Genomic DNA, 24,351 nt, shown 5'->3' on the forward strand with positions numbered 1-24,351 from the left:
CTTGTCATTAAACATTGTCTTTTGTCAAGAACTCGCTCCCATTTGACTGGGAAAAGGCCTGGAGACAAAAGCCTCCACCAGCTGGCCACTTTGAAAGACATAACTAGTTGATATGTGGCCAGATTTCTTTGCTGGTTACAGAATGTCGCATACCCTTAAAATGACATTTCAAATGGAGAACAGCCACCAAAAATATACCTGCATGCCCTTGCAATTCATACTTGCCACGGGAAGAGGAACTTCAAATGACTGTAGGAATTGCAACAGGATCTAACTTAATGTTTACTCACTACCCCTTCACTAGACTTTTAAAATCTGCATCCAAGGTCCTTCTCCGGGTACCCTTCCCTCAGAGATTTGGTAGGTGTGGGTAACTGGGGAAAAGGCCTTTTCAGCAATGGCACCTCAATGGCCTCCCTGGGAATATTCAGGAGGCATCCACATTACCATCATTTAGGCACAAAGTTCTGACTATTTTTTGAATAGTTAATAGTTCAATGACGGTGCTGAGCTAGATGGACCAAGATGGACCATCTGAGCTAGATGGTCCAATGTCAATTGGACATTGAATAGTTAATAGTTCAATGTTTACGGGATTGTTAACCCACACTGTTGTTTTTTATGGTGCCAGTGGCTGCTTTGTTGTTTAGCGACTGATGCTTTCGTTTGTTGTAAGATTATTGAAGGCGTTTATGGAGTCTTTATTGTTTGCTCGGATGTGAGCTGCTTTGTAGTCTGAAGAGTGAGAAACTGGCATAATAAATATCTCCGAATCAATGAATAAACAGCCTGATGCATTTGTCAAAAGGCCTTTTTGGTTTTCTCAGCAAGTGCATTTGCTGTGCTCCTGTTTGCAGGGGCAAGCATGGTAAGATATGAAGGAGAGAGGCATGTTTGTAAGCACACGGGCGTTGAGTGGATATGCACAGGTGAGTAATACCTGGCTGCAACCCTGAACCCACATCTCCTGTAAGTCTGCAAACACTTGCCTCTGCACCACACTTCCTGCACACACCAGAGGCCAATGGCAAGGCAGTTTGCCTGGTCAGAAAGGGGGCACACAAGCACCCCATGTAAGGCTCCTATTCTCTGATTGGGTGCGTGCAAGTGAAAAATAAGTTAGGGGCTCTGGCAATGATCGTCTGCTAAGTGGCAGCTGGGGAAAAGGGCTCTGTCCTTCCCAGCAGCTGCACCCAGTTATCATGTCCTACGCCAAGGTGATGGTCTGGAGCCAAGAGAACCACTCAGAGGAGGTGTGTGAGGCATAGTCCGTGGGAGCTGTGTGTCAGAAGCCAGGAGTCTATCTGAAGGAGCACACAGGGGCAATCAAAGAGCGTGGTGAAGGGAAGCCAAGGGTCAGAAGCCAGGAGTCTATCCGGAGTAGCACATGGGGGCAGACGGGAACATGGTCCAGGGATGCCGAGGATCAGGAACCAGGAGTCAAGAATAAGAAGGAAGAACAGCCAGGCACTTTGGCAACCATGTTGCTTCAGCAGCTGCTGACTGCAGACTGAGCTCTTATATAATCTGGCTGCTGGTTACAGTCTTAGCTCTGCCCCCTCTTCCAGAGACTGTGGCTGTTTAAAGGGGCCGATCTCTGTTCCTTAACCGCAGGCTCCTACAGAGAGGAGGTGATTCTTCAGCCCCTGGAGGAGGGTCAGGGTCGTCTTCCAAGTCTCTTCTGAGTCGGAGGATACGGGCAACAGAGTATCCTCGGGGCGAGGCACAGGTTTAGGCTCTTCGGGAACAAGTGTCTCTTTGGTTTCCTCATCCTCAGAGCCTTCCTTGCTCTGTCCCAATGTGGCTGGCAATACGTTTGTTTTCCAGAGAGGAGCCTCCAGGCTGGATTGTGCAGGTGTCCCCAGGGGGGCTCTGGGTCCAGGGGGATGTCTTTTCCTCTCACTGTGCACCTCTGCATGGTGTGGTGTTTGGTTCGGGACCATGACAGCAGCTGCTGAATGAAGCAGGAGAAAATGCCTTCCTACTCAACTGCTGCTAAGCAGACAATCACTGCGTGTGCCTCTTACCTTGTCCTTCTACTCGCACAAGATGGGGAAACGGGAGCATGCTCAGCTCCCGGAACGTGGGTGGGTCACTTGTCTCACCTTATTTCTGATCCTATGAACTGCATTAATGAATTAGTGAGTTAGCTGTAAGTGGTAATGAAACAAATATGCGGGGGAAGCTATACATTTCTTTTCAGATTCCTGTCCAACTGAATGATCCTCTCTCCTTTGTTAAAAAGAACATCCTTGCAGGAACAGTGTAAAAAAAAAAAAAGAAGTCAAGCAAAATTGCCAACTCAGGGATATTTAAAAGGGGATCCACTAGCTTCCCCTGCCCTGTGCAATGTCATATTTCCTAATTTCTGCAGAGATTAGGTTGAGAGCCATGCTTCTGGTGAAGGTTTGTCTATTTATTTATTAGTTGTGAGCCATGACTCTTCAGAAGAGAAATGGTTTTTCCATATAATTGCTACTTGGTGTGGTGATAAAAATGGCAAAAGGCTCATTTTTCATTCCCCAGTACAGGCTCCATCAGTTCAATATATGTCTGAGCAGATTTATTTTCTAACGAAATTTCTCAGAATAGAAGGTTAGTGAAGTCAGTACCTGAATCACTGTAGTGGCAGCTTATTGCATAGTAGGTGCTTTTGAAAGGAGTTGCTTGATACATGTATCTTTTCCTCAGTGTCTGCACTGGCAAGATTGGTCTTTCTTCTCTTCCAGTGGCCTTAATTCATCCATCACCAAAACAGATTGCATTCTTCTCTATTTGCAGACACTGAAGAATCTTTGTTTACTGCACCTAAAAGAAGAGACTGAACCGTGTGGCTTCATTGTGATTCAAGGCAGTACCCCAAAACATTACTGACTTCTGCAGTTCTTTAATTTAGTATTTCTGTATACTCCAATCTAAAAACCACCCTACCCTGCCATTAACAATGTAAATTGACATTGGCGATCTGAATAGCAGCTTTTCACGTTTCTCAAGACAAGACGAGATACACCAGTGATGTTGCTGTAATGTAACCATCCAATATCCAGCAAATGCTGTGGCCTGATTCTTGGGTTTGCTGGCGGGCTGAAACTGTACAAAGACTTTCTGTCAGAGTCAGCCTGTGGCAGTGGGTGGATCCAGACCTTGAGCTGAAGCTGGGGTTGGGATCCATAGGGACACAGGAACTGGCCTTATGCCGAGTCAGACCCTTGGTCCATCTAGCTCAGCTTTGTCTACACTGACTGGCAGCATCTCCCCAAGGTTTCAGGCAGGAGTCTTTCTCAGCCCTATCTGGAGATGCTGCCAGGGATTGACCCCGAGACATCCTGTATGGAAAGCAGATGTTCTACCACTGAGCTACGACCCCATCAGTGAGTGTATGAAGGAATATTTATACACCGCTTTTCAACAAAAGTGCTTCAGGTGGTTTACACAGGGAAATAAATGGCTCCCTTTCCCCAAAGGGCTCACAGACAGCCTAAAAAGAAACATACAGTAGTCAGCAGCAGCAGCAGCCCCTGGAGAGATGGTGTGCTGGGACAGTTGCTTCCCCCCTGCTAAATATAAGAGAATTTTAAAGGTGCCGCTTTGCTCAGTTAGCAGGGGTTGGTGTAGTTTGGAAAGAGAAGGGAGGAGGCATTGAAGTCAAGAAAATTCTGCCATAAGTTTAAGAAAGAAGCGTAGTTTGGAACAGTGTTCTGAGAAGATAGGAAGCCGGTGACTACGTGTCCTCCTGTCACAACACAGTTTATTTAATGAGAATGTTGACACCGTGACACATTTTCCTAAATGCTTCAAGTGCTTCACAAACATGACCTCATTTCCTAAACGGCAACCTTGTAGGGCCGGCCAGTATTGTCAAGAGAGCTAAAGCCTTGCCTAAGGCCCCCTTCCCTGAACCACTGAATCCAACAAGTTTCCATTTCATGTCACCAAGCCTACCAATGCGATCATGCCACCGAGATAATTAAGGCATCAAGACGCAGACAAGATTTAAGCGGTAATTTAGGATTTGCATATTATCTTACCATTAAATATTAAATATCATTCTGAACTACTTGGAGGGCAGGCTACAAATGTAATTAATTGCGGAAAGCAGCGTCGTTAGACAGTGGCTGATGTCTTGACTAAATGTATTCAAGCAAGTCCCACGGAAGTTAAAAGGACAAGTTTGGACAAGTTCCAGTGGGACTCTCACGGCACTGAATTTAAAACACCTTCCTTTACATCTAAAGCACTGCATTTACAACAGAGTTTCTCAGCAAGGGAAGTGTCTGAGATTTCTCTTCTGTCCGAGTGTATGCACACTTTCTGTCAGTATTCCCACTCGGGTGACGTGGTGCCTTTTACATCCGCCTGCCCCTTACTTTGCAGCTGCTCCTAACGGCAGAGCATATTTTTTGGCGCTGACATGGTCTTTTGCTCTCGTCACACACCCACGCTGCTACCTTGCCGTAAGATGCTAGCCTGGGGGATGCTGCAGACATCCAAGGGGTTGGCTGATGGGGCTGCATCACCCTTGCACTGCAGCAAGCCACCTTCCTTCCGACACAACACACGCTGCCCCTGACAGACTGCTGTTGACGCGCCACATTTTGCAGTGATAGCTGTCCAATGTCTGTGTGCTGTGTGGAAATGAGAGGGGAAGAAGCACAAGTGATCTAGGCAAGGGCAATGAGGAGAGAGAGAACAAATGTTCCTCTGCTCTGCCTGCTGACTGGAGGAAGGGGCAAATTCTTGACATCTGTGAAGGCTGAGAAAAAGGAGAGTATACTCATAAGAACAGCCCTGCTGGATCAGGCCCAAGGAAGCCCATCTAGTCCAGCTTCCTGTTTCACACAGTGGCCCACCAGATGCTGCTGGAAGCCTACAGGCAGGGGTTGAGGGCTTGCCCTCTCTCCTGCTGTTACTCCCCTGCAACTGGTACTCAGAGGCATCCTGCCTTTGAGGCTGGAGGTGGCCTATAGCCATCCAACTAGTAGCCGTTGATAGACCTCTCTTCCATGAAGTTATCCAAACCCCTCTTCAAGCCATCCAGGTTGTTGGCTATCACCACATCTCGTGGCAGAGAATTCCACAAGTTGATTATGCGTTGTGTAAAAAATTACTTCCGTATGCTGGTCCTAGATTTCCTAGCAATCAGTTTCATGGGATGACCCCTGGTTCTAGTGTTGTGGGAGAGGGAGAAGAATTTCTCTCTATCCACTTTCTCCACACCATGCATGATTTTATAGACCTCTATCATGCCTCCCTGCAGTCGTCTTTTTTCTAAACTAAATAGCCCCCGGTGTTGTAGCCTTGCCTCATAAGGAAGGTGCTCTAGGCCCCTGATCGTCTTTGTTGCCCTCTTCTACTCGTATTCATAAGGGCTGTTCACATGATCGCTAAGACGGTATGACAAGAGTTATACCCAGCTATAAGAGATGTGTGCACTCCTGATTTTAGATCATCCGTTAGCAAACAGGTAGAGGGAGTGATTGAAGTGGGTATCACGATCAATGAGACCTGGTTTGGGAAGCTCAGCGGAGAGAGCGGGCTAAGCCTGCTCTTTCTGCAGATGATCAGGGCGGGAGCCCTGGGCGGCCGGATTGGCTGCTCACACGTTTGCCAGCTCTGTGTTGGAGCCGGCGCGGGCTGGGGAGTTTGGCGGCGCGAAGTTGGAGGAAAAGACATCCTCCCCAGATCCTCATACCTGGTTGTTTACTACTAATGGATGATCAGAAATTGGGAGCGCACTCAGCATCCTACCCTTGTCCTACCCTCTTAGCAATTATGTGAACAACTCTGTTAGGGTAACCTTGCTTCTGAAGAAACATGTTTAATGTCAATCTGTTCCGATCACCTTTGCTCTGCTTCCATCCAAATTCTGCATTGACTTCCTTTCACTAGTGCTGCTACCCTGTGGGATCATTTTTAGGGAAGAGGGCTGGTCTTGTAGCAGCAAGCATGAATTGTCCCCTTTGCTAAGCAGGGTCTGCCCTGGTTTGCATTTGAATGGGGGGCTACTTGTGCAAGCACAGTAAGATATTCCCCTTAGGCAGGGCTGCTCAACTTCAGCCTCCTGCAGATGTTGGCCTACAATTCCCATAATCCCTGGCTCTTGGCCACTGTGGCTGGAGATTATGGGAGTTCTTCAGAAACAGCTGGGGGGTGGCTTAAGCTGAGCAGGCCTGCCCAACCTGGATTCCTCCAGATGTTGCTGAACTAACTCCCATCACCTGCTTCCTATGTTGCTATATCATATAATGAAAACAATGTCTTGACTTGAGATGATCATTATGTAACTTACCATTTCCCTGAAAACCAAGAATGACCAGAAGAGCCACTTTCTGGCAACTATAGTGCAACACGCATCAGTCATTTTACTTACATTCCCAAGGGGTAGCCACGTTAGTCTAAAGCAATGGTTCCCAACCTGGGGGCCTGCAGATGTTGCTGAACGACAACTCCCCTCATCCCCAGCCACAATAAATTGTAGCGGGGAATGATGGGAGTTGTAGTTCAGCAACGTCTGGAGGCCTCCAGGTTAGGAACCAGTGGTCTAAAGCAATAGAGAGCTTTCAGCACCTTGAAGCCCTTCAAGAGAGTTTCAAAAGCAGTTTGAGATTGGGCACAGAGGGCTGCTAGTCAGAGGTTGACACTAAGAATCCCAAAAGGCAAACAGAAGCCCTGGGACACACTTAAAGTAGATCTGGGGATCCCAGCCCTAGGAACGTTCATGGAAGTAGACATAAGTTTTGGGTGGTGTAAAATTATGATAAATAAATAAATAAATAAGGTCGCCCCCCCCCCTTTTTAAAATTTCCTTTTGTAATAATATGTTTCAGCATATTGAGTCTGGCATCTTTGGGTTTGCTTGTGGTGAATGCAGACTTGCCAGATGTTCCATATTTCAAGGGAGTGTTTGTTATTTCATCCCCACCATGCTCCAGTGCCATAAGCCATAATGGATGTTTCTTATTTACCACCACCACCACTCCCCTGTATTTCATAGCACAGAGAACTCTAGCTGTCCCTTGCTGGGAGAGAGAGAGAGAGAACTATTCTTTTGGCAGGCTGGAAGGATCTGCTAAGTTGAGATACTGAAAGGGAGGTGGCGTCTGGCATCCATATCATTATATACGCTCTATAAATGTAAAGAAACCACTATCTTGCGTTATTTTCAGACACTGCTGTAGTGTTGCATTTTTGTACGTTTCTACTGAGGAGCATTATTTATTTGAGCCAAAGGACTGTAGAATAACGTACCAGCGTGGAGCCTGCAGGACCGAAAAGGCGCACAAGATGAATAGCGGGCACAGTCCTTGTCTCTCCCCTCTTGATTTACAAACCAAATGCCATTATGTGAGCATAAATTAAGTCTAAATATATTTTGAATTTAAAATTCAAATGCGCGATAGAGTCAGCAAGGAGTCTTTTGCTTTCTTTCATGGACATTGGCAAGGGTTACAGTTAGATCAGCTCAGCCAGCCAGCCAGTATTTTAAAAAAAATATTAATTGGACTTGCTGAAAATCAAATGGACCTGGCATTGTACTAATTCCTAAGTCTGCGATTTAATAATGACACTGGAGACGGAGGACTGGAAAGGTGCTGAATGACTGTCTAAACCAATCAGCAGAGCTGTAAATTACACTTCTGAGATTCCCAGTGGCAGATTGAGATGCTCCGTTAAAATCACAAGGGGTGAATAAAGCCGTACATGCAAGCAATTTGTCAAGATTTCTGAGCTTACGTAAATTGGAATTTAAGCTTCATTTTTAATTCTCTCTCTTTCTCAGCATCTCAGCTGCCAGGAGGGACTGCCCAAGTGAGACCAGGAAGAAGAGCCCCTTGATCAGAGGGGCCCGTTAAATGTTGAACTAGAAAATTAGGACAAGTCAATTAGGGACTGAAGGCTGCCTCGTACACAGGCCCAGCTCCAATGTAACGCTTCTTGCTGGTGATTATTTTATGAAAGTGGTCTAATGAGCACATCTATGGGATAACTGTGTTGGAATGGGTCATCTGCATAACTTCAAAGTCATCTATGGATTTGAAAGGTTGCATAACAGCAGCTTTTAAGGCAGGATGATTTGGGTTATATTGGAATACGTTGGGTTACTTTGCTGAATGCAACAGGATTCAATAGTGCTGAGTAGCTTATCTCATGTGAACAAGCCTACGGGTTGTTTCCCATCCTCCCCGGCCTGCGAGTGAGCAACAAACTTCATTGCTATGCAGCACCCCCTCCTGGCCAGCATGAAATGAGTACCATGTCCCAAGTTTCCATACAAATCTACCTCGGCATTGCTAGAAATTCAGTTTTATTTGGGAAACCCTAAAGAAGGAGCAGTGGAGACTGGTGTGTGAACTCCTTTGTGTGCCCCAATGTCGCAAAACAGTTTTTCGGAGGGGGTGGAATGAGGAAGAGAATAGCTTCACGAGCTTCTGCCAGCGTTCCTGACATCCTTATTCTGTGGATTGGTTCATAGCCTCTCAATGTAGAGTGGATGCTGCAGAATTTAAGCAAGCAAGCTGCTTTAGCAAGAGACATTGAGTGTCTTTTTATCTCAAACATGGGGGTTTCTTGTGCAGCGGTTCCCTCTCTCCCTGTTCTTGGAACAATCCAGATCTATCAGATGTACACGATCCATTGTCAATTGCCATAATTGCCAAAATGCAGCATTGTTCCATCCCAGAAGATGATGAGCATGGTACTTCTAAAAGTACAAAGGTGTTACCGTTTGATTAGGCTCTGAGTGAGTTTGTGTCACGCTACCTTGCAGATGCAGGCAGCGCAGGAACTGATTCATGCATCCCTTGGGAAAGCAGCTGAAACACAATTGCATTTATATTTACGAACACTTTTAGTAAAATTCCCAGCACTATGACTGGCAAAGGGCAATTGGGCAAGTGCGTGCACATTTCCGGGGTTGTGGGGGTGCACATGGGGACCCTGTGGTGGTGGCCGCTTAACATACCCACTGCCTTTAGTGACCATACGTAGGGCTGTTCAGCTTCGGTCCTCCAGCTATTTTTGGACTACAGTTCCCATAATCCCCAGCCACAGTGGCCTATAGCGAGGTATTATGGGAGTTCTAGGCCAGCATCTGCAGGAGAGCCGAAGTTGAGCAGCCCTACCATAGGGTCTCATTTTGCCCCTTCTCTACTATGACCCAGATTACCAGATTATTTTGTCGGGTCAAATGCAATGGGATCCATTGAGAGGCACACCAGACCTGATCTGCACTAAAGCAGGCCTGCTCAATTTATCCCCCCCGCCCAGCTGTTTTTGGCCTACAACTCCCATAATCCCTAGCCACAGTGGCCAATAGCCAGGGATTGTGGGAGTTGTAGGCCAACATCTGCAGAAGGGCCGAAGTTGAGCAGGCCTACACTAGAGCATGCTGGAACCCTCACAGTGTGAGGGTTTTCCTTGAGCCCCCCCCCCCACTTCTTTGTATTGATTTTGACACATGTCAGGTAGTGCGGCTTCATGGTTCCCTCTGTGTCAGGCAGCAAATTTACTATAATGCACCCCTTTTCCCCTTATCTCTTTCTCTATAGCCATGGTACAGAAGATTACCTCATCTAGAGAAACAGCAGACGGAAGAATCTATTCAGCCAAGCTCAGTTTCAATAATTAGTTATCACACCATGGAGTCCCACAGCAGGGATGACATGGACTTGAAAGAGGAAACTGCACAGGTGTGGTCTGAATCAGCTGAGCAGGAACAGAATACTGCTCAGGTGAGCGGTGGCTATAGAATTCTTCTTATTCATTTCTGAGGCATCCAAGCATGAATAGGGGGCTCCCCTGCAGTAGGTCTGAAAGGATGTAATTGTCCTTGTCTTATTTTGCTGGGAACTGGCAGAAGAACAGAACTGGGAAGATGAGAAACATTGTAATGGAAAAATCTAGATTTTTGCATGCAATAAGTACCTGAAATCTTGGGAAGGTTGCAGATACTTGCAGACACAAACTGAACATTAACTTGCCTTGACTCATTCAGACAAAGTCCTTGTCCTGAACTGGGGCCCTTTACATGGGAATCCTTTCCATATTAACCTGCACCATTCAGAACAGGGATTCTCAATGTTGGGTCCCCAGATGGTATTGGACTTCAACTCCCATGATCCCCAGCCCCAGTAGTCTTTGGTTGGGGATTATGGGAGCTGAAGTCTAATAACATTTGGAGACCCAACACTGAGAATCTCTGATTCAGAACACACTGGAAAACAGGACCAATGGAATGCATTGGGTCAGAGGTGCCTATAGGGAAGGAAGAATGAGAAAAAGAGATGTCTCAAGCAAAGAAGGCAAGAGCAGTGCTACTACAAAAGGCCAGTTAAGATGTGCAATTGGTTGCTCAATTTTGGCCCTTCTGTAGATGTTGGCCTACAGTTCCCATAATCCCTGGCTATTGACTGCTGTGGCTGGGGATTATGGGAGTCGTAGTCCAAAAACAGCTGGAGGGCCGAAGTTAAACAGCCCTGGTAGGATCTAATCTGATGTGGGCCAGCTGGTTTAGGGTTGTCACTTCTTTTTCCTGACAGCTGCTTTGACAGCTGTAGGGCAGGCAAAAATCCAACAGATGCAGCCCTCCCAATTACTACACATCTATGCTAGGAACTGTTGTAACTGTTGCATTTCTCTGTGCCATTAAAATGATAAAGCTCCATCACTGTTAGGAAACAAGTTGGCAGCTGTAATTGAAAACCCGTGAAGTCAATTGGTTTCACTCCAAATAATCCCGTTTGATGGAGTCTTTTTTTGGATTGGGCTATTAGTGATTTATTTCCAGCACCCAGTTTTCTATGAAAGCAGTATTTTAGAGTTGGATTTTGTCACTGGTTATTTCTGTCAAACTTCTGCACTAGCTGGCTCATGGCCGTTATGCATATACTACTTTCTGTACACTCTAACACAGGGCTTTTGGGCTAGGCATTCCTTTCCTTCATGTGTATTATTTTCTCCCACCTACCACTTCAGGTTCACTTTGTCCCCGAAGGTGGAACTGTGGCTCAGATTGTGTACAGCGACGATCAGGACCGGCCTCCACAACAGGTGGTCTATACGGCTGATGGCACTTCCTACACCTCGGTGGATACTTCGGAGCACACGCTGGTTTACATCCATCCTGTGGAAGCCACTCAGGCATGTGACATCCCCACACCCCTGTCTCTGCCTACTCATGGCTGCAAAGAGAAATAATTTCATTCAGGACTAGGGCCAGCTGCCTGCAAAGCTGTCAGGATGCCTAATAGCTCTCAGCTGTGCACAATCATCTACCCATTGGCGAAGGGGGAGTTTGGACTTTTTATTCTAAACGAGAGTGCAGATGTTATAATCAAAAGCCGCTGGTAGGCTATTGAGTATGAAGCTCTGTCCGTTTCGGTTCTGTGAAACTGGAATAATTGCATCTATTTTTCCCGCCTTTAAAAGAGAACATCAGTAATCAGTGCAGTATTTTGGTCATCACTGTATCTGTATAAGAAGGGAGTTCCTGATTAATCCTTTTCTAACTCCTTAGTTGAGCCACAGTGTTTAGGCAACTACTTATAATTTGGCCTATTAGAATTGTATACTTATAACAGTTGTGCTAACCCAGGGCTTCACAACTTTGGCCCTCCTGCAGATATTGGACTACAGCTCCCATCATCCCTGACCATTGACCTCTGTGGTGGGGATGATGGGGACTGTAGTCCTAAAACAGCTGGAGGGCTGACATTGTACAGTCCTGGGCTAGCTAACCCATTGTTCTTGAGTAGTCAGATATATCAAATCTGAAGAGTGGGTATAATCCAACTTTTCCATCTTTAGATAGTATTTTCCACAATAATTTATCCTGCCAAGGGATTCCTGAGCATCTGCTAGGCAATTCTTGTATGTTGCAGAGGATTCTGGGCCATATTCTAGGATGCCCACTCAGGTGGTGCAGGGTACCAACTAGACCTTTTGTGCTTTTCTGTTGGCCCCTGTGAACGGAGAGGGTGCCTTGAAACACACCCCACACTTACCTGTGTTTGCCGATTTCTGGGTAAGATCAGCAGGCAAGCTGTAGTTCAGGGTGATGTATCCCCATTACTGACCTCTTTACTGAGAAAAAACCTTCAAGGGACTTTGGAGTTTCCAGGAACACAGTTTGAAAATTGCAGCTCTAGTCCAAGCATATAGATTCTGGTAACACTAGCCAACTTATTTTTAAAAACACTGCTGGAAACATCCCCTCCTGCAAAAGATTTTAGGACTATCATCCTTGCTGTCCATTCTCACTTTTCATTTTTCTGATCTTAAGTACATTCTATGTTAGTGCCTAACTGTGCATCCTTTGTAAAATCCTTCTTGTTCTTCACGTTTGGCCTTAATGGCCATGCAGGGTTTTGCTGTCAAGCTTTAATTATCTGCCCTTCAGTTGAGAACAGACCTGCTCAACTTAGGGCCCCCCAGCTGTTTTTGGACTACAACTCCCATAATCCCCAGCCACAGTGGCCAATAGCCAGGAATTGTGGGAGTTGTAGGCCAACATCTGCAGGAGGGCTGAAGTTGAGTAAGCCTGGTCTAGACGTATATAAAATAGAAACAATCAGCCAAGACTAGGAAGCCATCTTCGTGTTTTCTAGGTGAAAGGTGCTATGTACCTCTAAAATCACTACCTCACATCTATAGGAAGCCTGCTGGCACTTTGACATTAAGCCTATGAGTGCATTTTTATGTAATACATGCATAGGTAGGTTATTGGGATTAGTTTATTGTAGTGGTCAAAGTAATTGGCATTAAGAAAACGGAATAAAACAAATCATTTATCCAAGGTTGCCTCCCTAGTAGCAAGGCTCGACTGCTTACTGTGACTTCAGATAAACAGTGCTTAGACTCTTTTAATTATGCTTTGTCATTTTGTTCAGACTCTATTTACGGACCCATCTCAAGTGACTTATGTCCAGCAGGATGCAGGTACACAGCAGGTAAGGCCTAGCCATTTGATGTTGATCCTTATACATATCCACTGATGGACTGTGTAGACTTGGCCTGCTCAACATAGCCCCTTGCAACTGTTTTTGGACTACAACTCCCATAATCCCCAGCCAGAGCGGCCAATAGTCAGGGATTATGGGGGTTGTAGGGCAACATCTGCAGGAGGGCTGAAGTTGAGCAGCCCTGGTGTGCAGAGAGTTACTTCCTTTGAAGGTGAATGAGGCTGCTACACTTTGTATTTCATCCCAGTGTTCCCAGTTCTCCCTCGGGGTAGAGACAACTGGGGATGAAATGCGTCTTTTCTTTTTTCTTTTCACAGAGTCTGAGATGGTACAATACAGCCTATAGTTTTCCTTGGTGTTCACACTGGCTTGTTCACATGACCCTAAACAGGGTCAGAGGAGTCCCCAGCCAGGGTAGGAGAGCTGGTTGTGCTCTCGATTGGCTGTTGTGTAAACTCTAAAATCAAGGTAGCAAGAGGGGAGAGTGATCAGGTGGGAGCTGGGAGAACAGGTGCATCCAACCCACGTTTCATCCCCAGCATTTTATCGAGGGTGGACAAAAAACTGTCCTACACAGCTCTCATCTCCCACATGATCACTCTCCTCCTACCTTCATGTTTGGATTTTCACGACCACCGACTGGGGGCGCTGGGCAGTCCTCCGACCCTTTTTAGGGTTATGTGAACAATCCAACTCATTTCTTTTGTCTCATTATTGTCTCTGCAAATTCTGTCTGGTCAGAAGTGATAATGAGACCCCAAAAATAAAAAGAGTGTCTGCTTATGACCAACCACAACTGTATCGTACAACTCTGCGCAGTAGTCACAATTATCTCCAGCCATGCTCCCACATGAAAGTGAACATTGGCAGTCTCAAATTAAAAAGGTTATCCTGGCCAGTTAGAATGACCAAGGGCCAACTGACAGAGTAAATGACAAGTCTTTTTAGCCCTTTTTGGACAATCCTTGCCCACCCAGCCAGCCAGCCAACTAACCAATCAATCAATAGCCAAACAATTATCAAACAATTATGAGGAGCAAGTGCATGCATGTTCCCACATCCCACTTCATGTGTTACCCCTTCGTAGTCACATGGGAGGGGAATGTTCAAGTTGTGTGTAATCATGTGCTTAAAATATTACACAGAGACAGTGCCAGCTGGGGAGATGTGAGCCCCTTCACTCCTCATTGCCCATTGAGGGCCGAACGGGCAGTGATAAACCTCGACTGCCTCCCTAAGAACTTTAAGAGATTGCTTAATCTGAACTTCTTGTTTTTCTGGAAAAGATGTCACTGTACCATTCATTTAAATGATAAAAGCCAACCTGTTCTAGCATTTTATTTGTTCTTCTGCACAATTTGGGAGATAATGGTGTTTCCTCTTTTATCCTGGCAGAAGTTTTTGTTTGGAATACAACTGTAAAAGCTAAAAATTCCAATTACTTGGTGCCCTGTCTGATGTGTAGAGCCCTGGTTTTCTGCTTGATGTGCTCACTAGTGTGAAATTGACTAGAAGCAGCATGAAATTGAGGGCTGGGGGTGTGAGGTCTGGAGGATGCAACGGGGCGGGGGGGGGGGAGAATCATCTACTTGAGAAGCACTAGTTTCTCATTTCGTCTTTTGTGCCTTGGAAACTGGATGGTTAAGGTGGCAGGACTTGGGATCCTTTTAGTCCTAAGCCACTATGTAAAACACAATTGTGTGGATGTCATAACTTTTAAAGCCATTTGATAGCTGCCTTTTAGAGGCTTCTGCAATGAGATAAGCTTCCGTTTCACATGATAAAAATCTTCAGCAAAATTGATACTAAACCACAACTTGTCAGAAGACTCTAGAGTGTTTCAACATAGAATTTCCCCAGATTCATAGTTGGTGTTTTGTAGCCTAGCTATCTGTTATGCTTACCAGCTAGATTCTCATGGTTGAGAATTCTGAAGGTTCTCCCCTGACATTCAGGGGAAGTTGGAGGGGTTTTTCTGCTGCAGGAGAAAGAGATTGCTGCCTGATAGGCTTTTATCTTGGGATTTGCTTATCTAATCTCCCTTGCTTTGCTTTAAACATTTAGGGGAGATTAGCCAAGTGAGACAACTAGAGCATCCACTTTATACGCAGAAGGTTTCAGGTTCAATCCTTGGAGAGCCACTTCCGGTCAATTTGAACAATACCGAGCTAGATGGACCAATGGTCTGAGTCAGTATATGGCAGCTTCCTCTGTTCCTGTGAGGGTGATTGAAGGAGTCATTAGTAATACAACTATAAAAAGGGAGGGAAATGCCAAAAACGAGAGAGAGAGAGAGAGAGAGAGAGAGAGAGAGAGAGAATATTAAATTTATTTCTTTAGTTCGGGTTTTTTACCGCCTTTCACAAGACATCCCAAGGCGGCTTTAAAAAGTTAAAATAAATTTTAAAACTCCATAAAAATCACATTTTAAACCTTAAAATTAGTTGAACAGTAAAAACCATAAAACACCAATAAATAAACAAACAAACAAATAAACAAACAGATACATAAGCACTATAAAAAAGACGAACAGAAGCAGGAGAGCTGAGAGACTGGATGAAATGGAGAGACTGGACACAGGCATGCATTCAGAAGGCGGCAGAGTTCCCCTTCCAGATGCTGTCTGAAAGGCCAGCCCGTGGGAATCTGGGGAGTGCATGTGAATGGATGGTCCCCTGCTAACTAGGCAAATAGGCACCATTTTAACACGGTGATTCTCTTTATTTAGCAGGGGAGAGTAACTGGCCCTATCCATGCTCTGGCATGCAAATGTGTGCATGCATGGGAGATTGTGAATGAGGTCAAGGCAGAGGCTGGTGTCTGATGATGCTTGCTCCCAGGGGTTTCTGCCCGCTTGACAAGGTCATCGGAGAGGGCTCCGCTCCACATACCGATTATGAGGGAGGCTCGGCTCTCATGCGTGCGGGACAGAGCTTCTCAGTTATTGCCCCCAGGCTTTGGAATACTCTCCCAGTTGGCATCCACTCCTCTATCTCCACCACAGTTGTTAGAAAGCATGTGAAATCTTGCCTTTTTACCCAAGCTTTGAGATGAGTATTGTTTTTGTTGCTGCTGCTCTGTATTTTATGGTCTCATTGTATATGTTCTTAAAAAACTTTTAATTAGATTTAATTTTTATCTGCCAATTTAATATTTTTATTGTGTAACTCTTTTATAGTTTTATGTTGTTTTAAATGTTTTGTAAACTGCCTTGAGATTGTTTTAATGAAAGGTGGTATAAAAATCTAACAATTAATTAATAAAATGAGGAGAGAGTGTCCAAGGTATGAGGTCATGCACTAACAGACTGAGTAGAACAGAGAAGCATTATAAAAGAAATCAGCTTTATTATTGAAAAGAGAGTAGCAAAGATAAAAATGCTGAACAGATGTGTGTTCGTCAGGCAGAAACAAGAAGGACAAATGCAGAAAACTGCAGTTTGACAGTGTTCACTGAGAAAAATATCATGTTGAATTTGAATGTGCCTTGCTTGAAATATCAAAAAAGGCAAACAGAAGCCTTAGAAGAACGGAACTATAACCTGAAAAGTATTGTTGAAATTTTTTTAAAAAGAAAAATGGTGGTGGTGGGGGGGGAGGTCCTATAGCTGAATAAATATATAAAGAACGAACACATTTTTCACTGTTGAGAAGGGTTTAGGGTTTAAACCTTTAAAGCAGAGGTTCTGAACCTTGAGTAACCAGATGTTGTTGGACTACAACTCCCATCATCCTGAAGGCCATTGTGGCAGGGCATGATAGAAGTTGTAGTCCAGCACTGGACCCAAGGTTGGGAACCCCTGTTTAAGGTATGGGCAGACATGTTGGTAGGAGCCCCTCAACTCTAGGGTCCAATGGCAGTTTTGTGACATGATTTTATTTTTTTATTTAACATATTTTTATACCACCCAAAACTTACGTCTCTGGGCAGTTTACAACCAGGTAAAAACAAGAGTAAAACATCAGTTAAAAACAAACAAGAAATTTAAAACACAACAATTTTAAATTTTAAAAACAATATTGTAAAAAAGACATTAAAACAATCAAAACAATATCAGTTAAAAGCCTGGGTGAACAGGTGCATCTTTAAAGACTTTTTAAAAGTTGTCAGAGATGGGGAGGCTCTTATTTCACTAGGGAGCACATTCCAAAGCCTCGGGGCAGCAACGGAGAAGGACCGTCCCTGAGCAGCCACCAGACGAGCTGGTGGCAAATGCAGACAGACCTCTCATGATCTCAATGGGTGGTGGGGTTCATGATGAAGAAGACGTTCTCGTTCATTAGGCAGTTTTACTCGGAGACCACATGACACAAGGGCTGCAACACACTTGGCTGGTTCTCAACATGTGCCCATCGGGTAGGGCAAACATCCTACCCAAGGCTATACAGCTGGGTCCAGCTGCTAGGTAGGATGGAGCCTTCATACCTAGTGGGAGCTTCGCAGGGAATCACTTTGCCTGCCTCCTACCTTGGTTTTTCAAGCACACGGTCCCAAAACGGGAGTGCACCCAGCTCCCAAACTTGAGTAGGATGCTTGTCCTACCCAAATAACGATGGTGTGAACTAGCCTACAGTATCCCTGACAGCATCCAGGCCTGCTCACCAGCCCCCTCTTTGTAGCTCAGAACAAACAAATCAAACCTTGATCCTTGCCTACTTTGTCCATATTATTATGCCAGGCTTGTAACAATAATAATAATTTAAAAACCCACGCTTCAACCCAAAACACAAATCCCTTTGTATGCAATGAAAATAATGTATATTTGAAACACTTGCATGCATCCCTGATGCAGGCAGATAATGAGAAACAACACATCCAGGTGGCAGAGTGTGTTATCTCTCCCGCCTCGGTCCTCTTTCCAAGAGGCCCAGCGTAGATACCAAAGCGGTTGATACACCAAATGTTCCCAGGGTGAGCTTTCCACTTTGTTTGTCAATGTGTATCATTTTATTAGAGCAGCTGCTATCCCTGCAGGTGTTACATGCACCCTCTTCCTGTGAGAAAAGCCTGAACTACCACAGACGTTAAAATAATAATCAAGGTCCCTGCTGATTTTTGGAAAGACCTATTGAATCTTCACTCTTCCAAAGCTTTTGTGTCTTTGTCTCATGGTCCATTTCAGCATATGTAAAGGGCCTGGAAGGAGAATTCGAGGGTTTCTGTTTGTATGCAGGAGGCGCCGATTTTCCTGGTGGGTGTCTGTCTGGCAATGATGAACCACTCTATTCATGTCAACTTCCTTCCTGGCTATTTTTTTGTCATGGTCACCTTCTTCCTTGCAGCCCCTTAGAGCAGTAGTTTTAAAGCTACAATATTTCAGGGATTAGACTGAAGAAGCAAAAGTTGGGCAGAACACAAACACCCAAGCATGAGGGCTGTGTGTGCTGGAAATGTTTAAAATGTCCCTTGCTTTAATTGTTTCCAGGCTTGAGGTGGGATGCACAGGCAGAAAGTTCTCTCTAGGAACTAACTGGAGATTTCTGGTCCGTATTTGATCCCCCTTAGTGGTGTTGTCTGCCCTGCCCCTACTCAGGGGAGGAGGAAAAGTCGAGTATGGAAGAGTGACTTTTGTGGCACAGAAGGGTATGGCAGCCGGCCCTACAGTGTGTGTCTGTGTGTGTGTTCTGAGTCTTGGCCATCCACCTCTACCCCCTTCTCAGAATGGGCCTTCCGATGAAATGAATTGCTAGCCAGGGCTCTAGGATCGGCCAGGGCTGTGCTTCATGTCGTCCACTTTGATTAACAACAGCAGCTCTGAACATTCTTACAGCGGAAAGAAAACCTGTGTCAGTCAGTCTTCAGATGGGATTAGGGGGACCTCATGCCTCTCTGTCCTAAATGTTATCTCGTAGTTTTGTTTAAATAATGGCTGAGACCCTCCCCTTCCCAATGAGTCCGCTATGGGGTGCTCTTCCAGAGCCTCCTATGGACATCTGGGCTCACTCTAGCAGAACCAATCTGCCTGATGGCAATGCCGCAGCACTAAGATGAGTGTCTGTGACCTCGCGTAACCTCCCCGCTGCTGCTGCTGTTCAGAGCAATGAATCCCACAGATCTCTCCTTGCTTGACAACATTGCTGAATCGCCACAGCAAACAGCTCTGAAGCACTCTCCTCAACAGTGTTCCCTCTAACAGGGATTCCCAGATGTTGTTGACTACAACTCCCAGAATCCCCAGCTGCAGTGGCTTTTGCTTGGGGATTATGGGAGTGGTAGTCAACACCATCTGCGAATCCCTGTTAGAGGGAACACTGGTCCTCAAAGATCCAGAGCAAATTTCTAGGCACCGTCTTCCTTTTAAATGCAAGTTCTCAATTTCATTTCAACTTTGAAAAAGACCATGGGCAAAAGTAGGGCAAAAAGAAGATTTCGGGCAGGCATCTGGAATGTTCAGTTGCCTTTTCACGGCAGTTGTGGCATTAGGGCAAGATACCAGACAGGGAGGAAAGCTCTTCGGATTTATTTTCTGTCACAGTCCAAGAGAGCAGTCCAACGAGCGCTGCTGTGAAATATCCATCGACTTTATTGGCTTTTGCCACTTAACCATGGTTTTCAAACTTCCTCCCTTCAGGGAACCCTTTCTGCATTGACTTGTTTGCCAAAGAGCCTCTTCACATCTGCCATGAGACTCCTGTGCTGTGCACAGGATTCTGGAGCACATTCAAGGATGCACAGTGAATCCGGTCAAGCAGTGCACTGCACAGGCCTCACTTGGGCCTTGACACCAGAGATGGCCCAAGGCATGATTGTTCCTGAGGCATCGCACCAAATGCTGTCTTGCCGTGGGGTTTGGGGAGGGCCTGCTTCCTTTCAAACCCAACCTTTGCAAGCCTTGGAAGTGGTACAGATATGGAGAGTGGGGAGGAGGGAAGGTTAGGGGATGGGGCTGTAGCTCAGCGGTAGAACATCTGTTTTGCATACAGACGGTTCCCGATTCACTCCCAGGCATCTCCAGACAGGACACCTGCCTGGAACCTTGGAGTGCCTCTGCCAATCAGTGCAGCCAACACTTAGCCAAGTGGACCAATGAATTGACTTGGTACAAGGCAGGGATGTGCAGAACTGGTTTGCAATCAAATCAGGCCAGTTCAAGCGGTTGAATCATGAACCGCTTTGAACCGGTTCATCGAACCAGCTGGCCCAGCTGATCGGTTTGACCGAACCGGCTCATGGACCGAACTACAGCAAATGGTCCGTGCAAGTGGTCCCTGCTATAAGGCAGCTTCCTATGTTCCCAAGGTTGCCACCTCCTCCTCTCCTCATGCTATGGAGATAGGTTTGAAGACAGGTGAGGCAGCGCCTTGCAAAATCTTGGAAGCCAGAGTTCCAGTGAGCAAAGTGTCAGGCTTCAGTGGGCTGCACAGCTTCTTCTTCTTCTAACACAGCCGAGTTAATACGATCCTAGTTTCAGGTCCTGGTTTCGTTTCAGACTCTAGCTAGGGTCAGTTGGGATTGCCTTGTTCAGACATGACTAGAGTCCTGTCTTGTTCTAAGCTAGGAGCAGAAGTATAACTCTTCCTTCTCTGGCATACAGAGGGGGATCATACCCCCTGAGGCTGGGGTACGTTGCATGAAGCTGGGATTCAATTCTGACTCCCTGCTGCATCTGGATTGGGCCTTAGTGGCCCTTACTGCTTTGTGACTAGTTTTTGATGTTAAGGAAAGTTCCTTAAACTTTCTGAAGGCAGGTTCCCCTGCCCCGCACTTCGCCCGCCCCATATTATACTGACTTCTGCCTGATCTGCAGTGGACTATGGACATTTAACTCTCTTCTTTGTAGGAAATAAAATACTGTGTTCTTTCGAATCAGAGCATCCATTGCCCCTGAGCACTTAAATGGGCCTGCCTTTTGTTACGAAGGTTTTAGATTTTAATTAGCCTGTTCTTAACTGAACTCTGTGTTTTGAGTGCACAGGGTATTGTTTTATTTTGCTTTCACAGAGCGAGAAAATTATAGGTAGGATCAATTTAAGGGCACATTTTAATGTCAAACTAATTAAAGCAAAAAAACCGGAGACCCTGGGTGGCTCCTTCAAGACAGAATCAAGAAATGGGGTTTGCGGCCTTGCCAAGAGCCTTTCTGAGTATTCAAAAGCGTGATGATTGAATGCCTTCTTTCTGCAGGTCTCCATCTTATGATTAATTATTCCTTTTGCCTTTGTTTTCGTGTGCTAAATACTTTCCCAAGACTTAATCAGACATTGGCCCCGTGACAGCAAGCCCTAATACTCTTTCACATTGCAAATGGAGGCGCTGAGACTGAAAGGTGGAGATTTGCCTGAGGCCCCCCCCCCCCCACTGCATCCATGGCTGCACAAGGGTTGGAAGCCAGCTCTCTTGGAGCCCAGTTCAGCATACAACCGCCCACTAGTTAATCTTGCATATGGCGGGTATTTTTGGATGCACGTCACACCCTTTGTGGCAAGCCAGGGGTTAACCAGCAGGACCTGGTCTGTGCATTCCCCATGGACCTTGGACAGAGAGAGGAGGCAATTGCAGCAGCCTGGGTCGTCCTCCTGCTCTACTGCTTCTGTCTGGACTCCTTGAGATCAAGTGGCGGCCCCTCCTCCATTTTGTTTCTTTCCTTCTTCTTTAGTTGGCTGTCCAAGACCACAATCTCTTTTTTTCTGACTCTTTTCTCAGGTGTCGATACCAGTGCATAGCCAGGTTTTGCCTCCTATGGAGGTTGTGGATGATTCTGGTCCTCTAGAAACTTTGCAGAATCCAATGGATAGTATGGAAGCAAAGGAGGAAAATGATGAGGATGAGGATGAGGATGATGAGGAAGATGAAGATGAGGAGGAAGAGGAAGAAGAGGGGGAAGATACAGACATGGATGAATGGGATCCAGATCCACCTCGTCCCTTTGATCCAAATGATCTTTGTAAGCATACAAAATGTGGCTTGTTTTTGTCTTGGCTTTTTCTCCCTTTTGTCTGTTTACTACTGCAATGTGTGAACAAATACAAAGCCATTTAATGTTGGGATTGCATTCTGGAAATATACACTGGCTGGGGCCAGGTCTGAAACAGGCTTGGTCCATCTGTGCCTACAACCAGAACATCACATCAAGACCAAGGGCAATGTTGGCATAACCACCACAGTTTCGGAGAAGTCATTGCATCGGGGCTAAGGCCAATTGGTGGCTCACAGTGGCCCAGCTCATCCCTCCGCTGGTGACGACAGAGCACAGGATTCCACACAAGGTTACTAGCACAAAGGGATGGTCCATTCTCAGCATGGTGGTTTTGGTGCTCCCAAGAAGCTCTTTACGCTTCCCAACTGCACTGTGCAAGAGGATTGTGGGAGGACTGGGGGGAAGACTGTGTTGCTATTGGGTCCTGGCACTTCGTCCTGAGAGCTTTAGGGGTGCCTGTGCCTCTCTCTTGCCAGCACTGTATTGCTATTGTGATTAACAGCAGCAAAGGATTTGTACAGCCCACTGGGCAGAGTGGGACGGCATGGGTTGTCCTTCAGCTTCTGGGCTGCAAGCCTCTGTTTCTACCAATGGAGGTGAAGCTGCTCCTTCCAGCAGATTTGTAATTCAGATTTGCACCATGAAGTGCACAACAGATACCTTGAACTTGGATTTAGGTAGGAGGAAGCGTTTCATCGCAGGCTTATGTAAAAATCTCCTGATTAATTGATAGAGTTTGCTTGTGTGCCAGATTGGCAGATCTAGTTAAAAATAAGGGGCGTTTCACTGCAACAAGGGTCATGGTACTAGATTGATATCAGTCAAGGAGCATCCTTAGTACTGACCGTGGTAGTATTGTATTTGCTCTAGGGCAGTATTGTCTGCGTTGACTAGCATCGGCCCTCCAGGTTTCAGGTAGGGGTCTTTCCCAGACCTACCTGGAGATGTCAGGGATTGAACCTGGGATCTTCTGCATGCAAAGCAGATGCTCTACCACTGAAGTGTGGCCCCATCTTGATAGCCCATGAGGTTGTGAAGTTGTGATGTTCTGCAGGAAGAAGCAACTTATTCACAGAATGCAGAGATTCTCAAACGGGTGTCCCCAGATGTTGTTGGAATTCAACTCCCATAATCCCCAGCCACAATGGCATTTAGCCATTTTGGGAGTTGAAGTCCAACAACATTTGGGGACCCAGGTTTGAGAACCTGTGACATAATGGAGCTCAGGAAAGTACTCTTAACTTCCCCCCCCGCCCCCCAGTTTCTCATTAACTTCAGGAGGCTGGGAGAGTTTCAGCGTTTGCTATACAAGAATGCTGGTTCAAACACTGTTGAACATCAAGCACTGATAATGACTTTTTTACGTTGAAACATTTGCTTTTCTTTACAGAATTTTGATGGACTCCTTTTCTTTACAGATTTTTGTTGGATCAATTTTCTTTTATATGCAATAAAAAGGTCTACAAAAGAGATAATGGTTGTCATTTAGAAGGAGCAACACATAGCAATTTTATGTTTATGGGACATGTATTGCAAATATTTGGTTCTGAGTTGCTTTTCTTGTATTGGTGAATGTAGCATTGTGTCATTTCCTTATGTTTTCCAGGGTGTGAAGAGTGTAATAATGCACATCCCTCAGTTTGCCCCAAACACGGACCCCTGCACCCAATCCCCAACCGACCAGTACTGACAAGAGCGAGAGCCAGCCTCCCGCTGGTGCTTTACATAGACAGATTCCTGGGAGGAGTATTCTCCAAACGACGCATTCCCAAGCGCACGCAGTTTGGCCCTGTGGAAGGACCTCTGGTCAGGCAGTCGGAACTTAAAGACTGCTATATCCATTTGAAGGTAAAGGTTCACCATCCATTTATTACTATTATACAATCGACATGTGGGAGAAAGGGATTTCATTCTGCGCTATATCCCTGGTAGGAACTCTGAATTTATTTATTTTTAAGGGTTTGTGGTGGGGGATATGTGTATTCATACATGTCTAACACAAACATGCAAGAGACAGTTCATGCGTGTACCATGTAATGTCAGAAGCCCTTGCAGTCTGCATGCAGGAATCTCACTGGCAAACTGGACATCTTGCCTCTGTCAGCTTTATTTTCCTTATGGAGAGCTCACAGTGATCTCCAACAACAAAGAGTGTGATGACCCGTTATAGACACACACACTTCTTGTGGCCTGAGCTTTTGTAGGCAAGAGTCTGCTTCATCAGATGTATGAAGTAGGCAGTGATGAATTAGATCTGGCGATGTGAGCAAAGATACTTATGCCTCACTGACTATTCACAGGGATATCAGAATTGTTACATACTTGCGTGTGAAATGTACCTCTTAATAGAGGCCCACGTTTCAGCCCTGAGTAAGCCAAGCAGCAGATGTTGCAAAATGCTGGATCGCGGGAGTTGGATTTGGAAGAGGGTCACTCCCAGTCATAATAGTACCCCGCTGCTAACTGAGCAAAGAG

At 45.7% G+C, this 24,351-nt stretch overlaps 1 protein-coding gene across 6 annotated transcripts in view; it reads left to right on the forward strand.

The window, feature by feature from the left end:
- PRDM10 (PR/SET domain 10) overlaps positions 1–24,351 on the forward strand; it is a 70,692-nt gene that overhangs the window by 10,555 nt on the left and 35,786 nt on the right. For 3 of the 6 annotated variants that reach the window (XM_053269319.1, XM_053269317.1, XM_053269321.1), the window contains exons 2-7: positions 7,781–7,941; positions 9,549–9,731; positions 10,975–11,139; positions 12,888–12,947; positions 21,603–21,843; positions 23,483–23,724. In XM_053269319.1, coding sequence (XP_053125294.1) covers positions 9,639–9,731; positions 10,975–11,139; positions 12,888–12,947; positions 21,603–21,843; positions 23,483–23,724 — 801 coding nt within the window. In that variant the 5' untranslated portion in view covers positions 7,781–7,941; positions 9,549–9,638. Of the gene's footprint in view, positions 1–7,166; positions 7,345–7,780; positions 7,942–9,548; positions 9,732–10,974; positions 11,140–12,887; positions 12,948–21,602; positions 21,844–23,482; positions 23,725–24,351 lie in introns of all 6 variants that reach the window. The other 3 variants (XM_053269315.1, XM_053269318.1, XM_053269320.1) reach the window with 2 other exon arrangements.

The sequence above is a fragment of the Hemicordylus capensis genome, chromosome 8 (genome assembly GCF_027244095.1).
Source record: "Hemicordylus capensis ecotype Gifberg chromosome 8, rHemCap1.1.pri, whole genome shotgun sequence".
Classification (NCBI taxonomy): Eukaryota; Metazoa; Chordata; class Lepidosauria; order Squamata; family Cordylidae; genus Hemicordylus; species Hemicordylus capensis.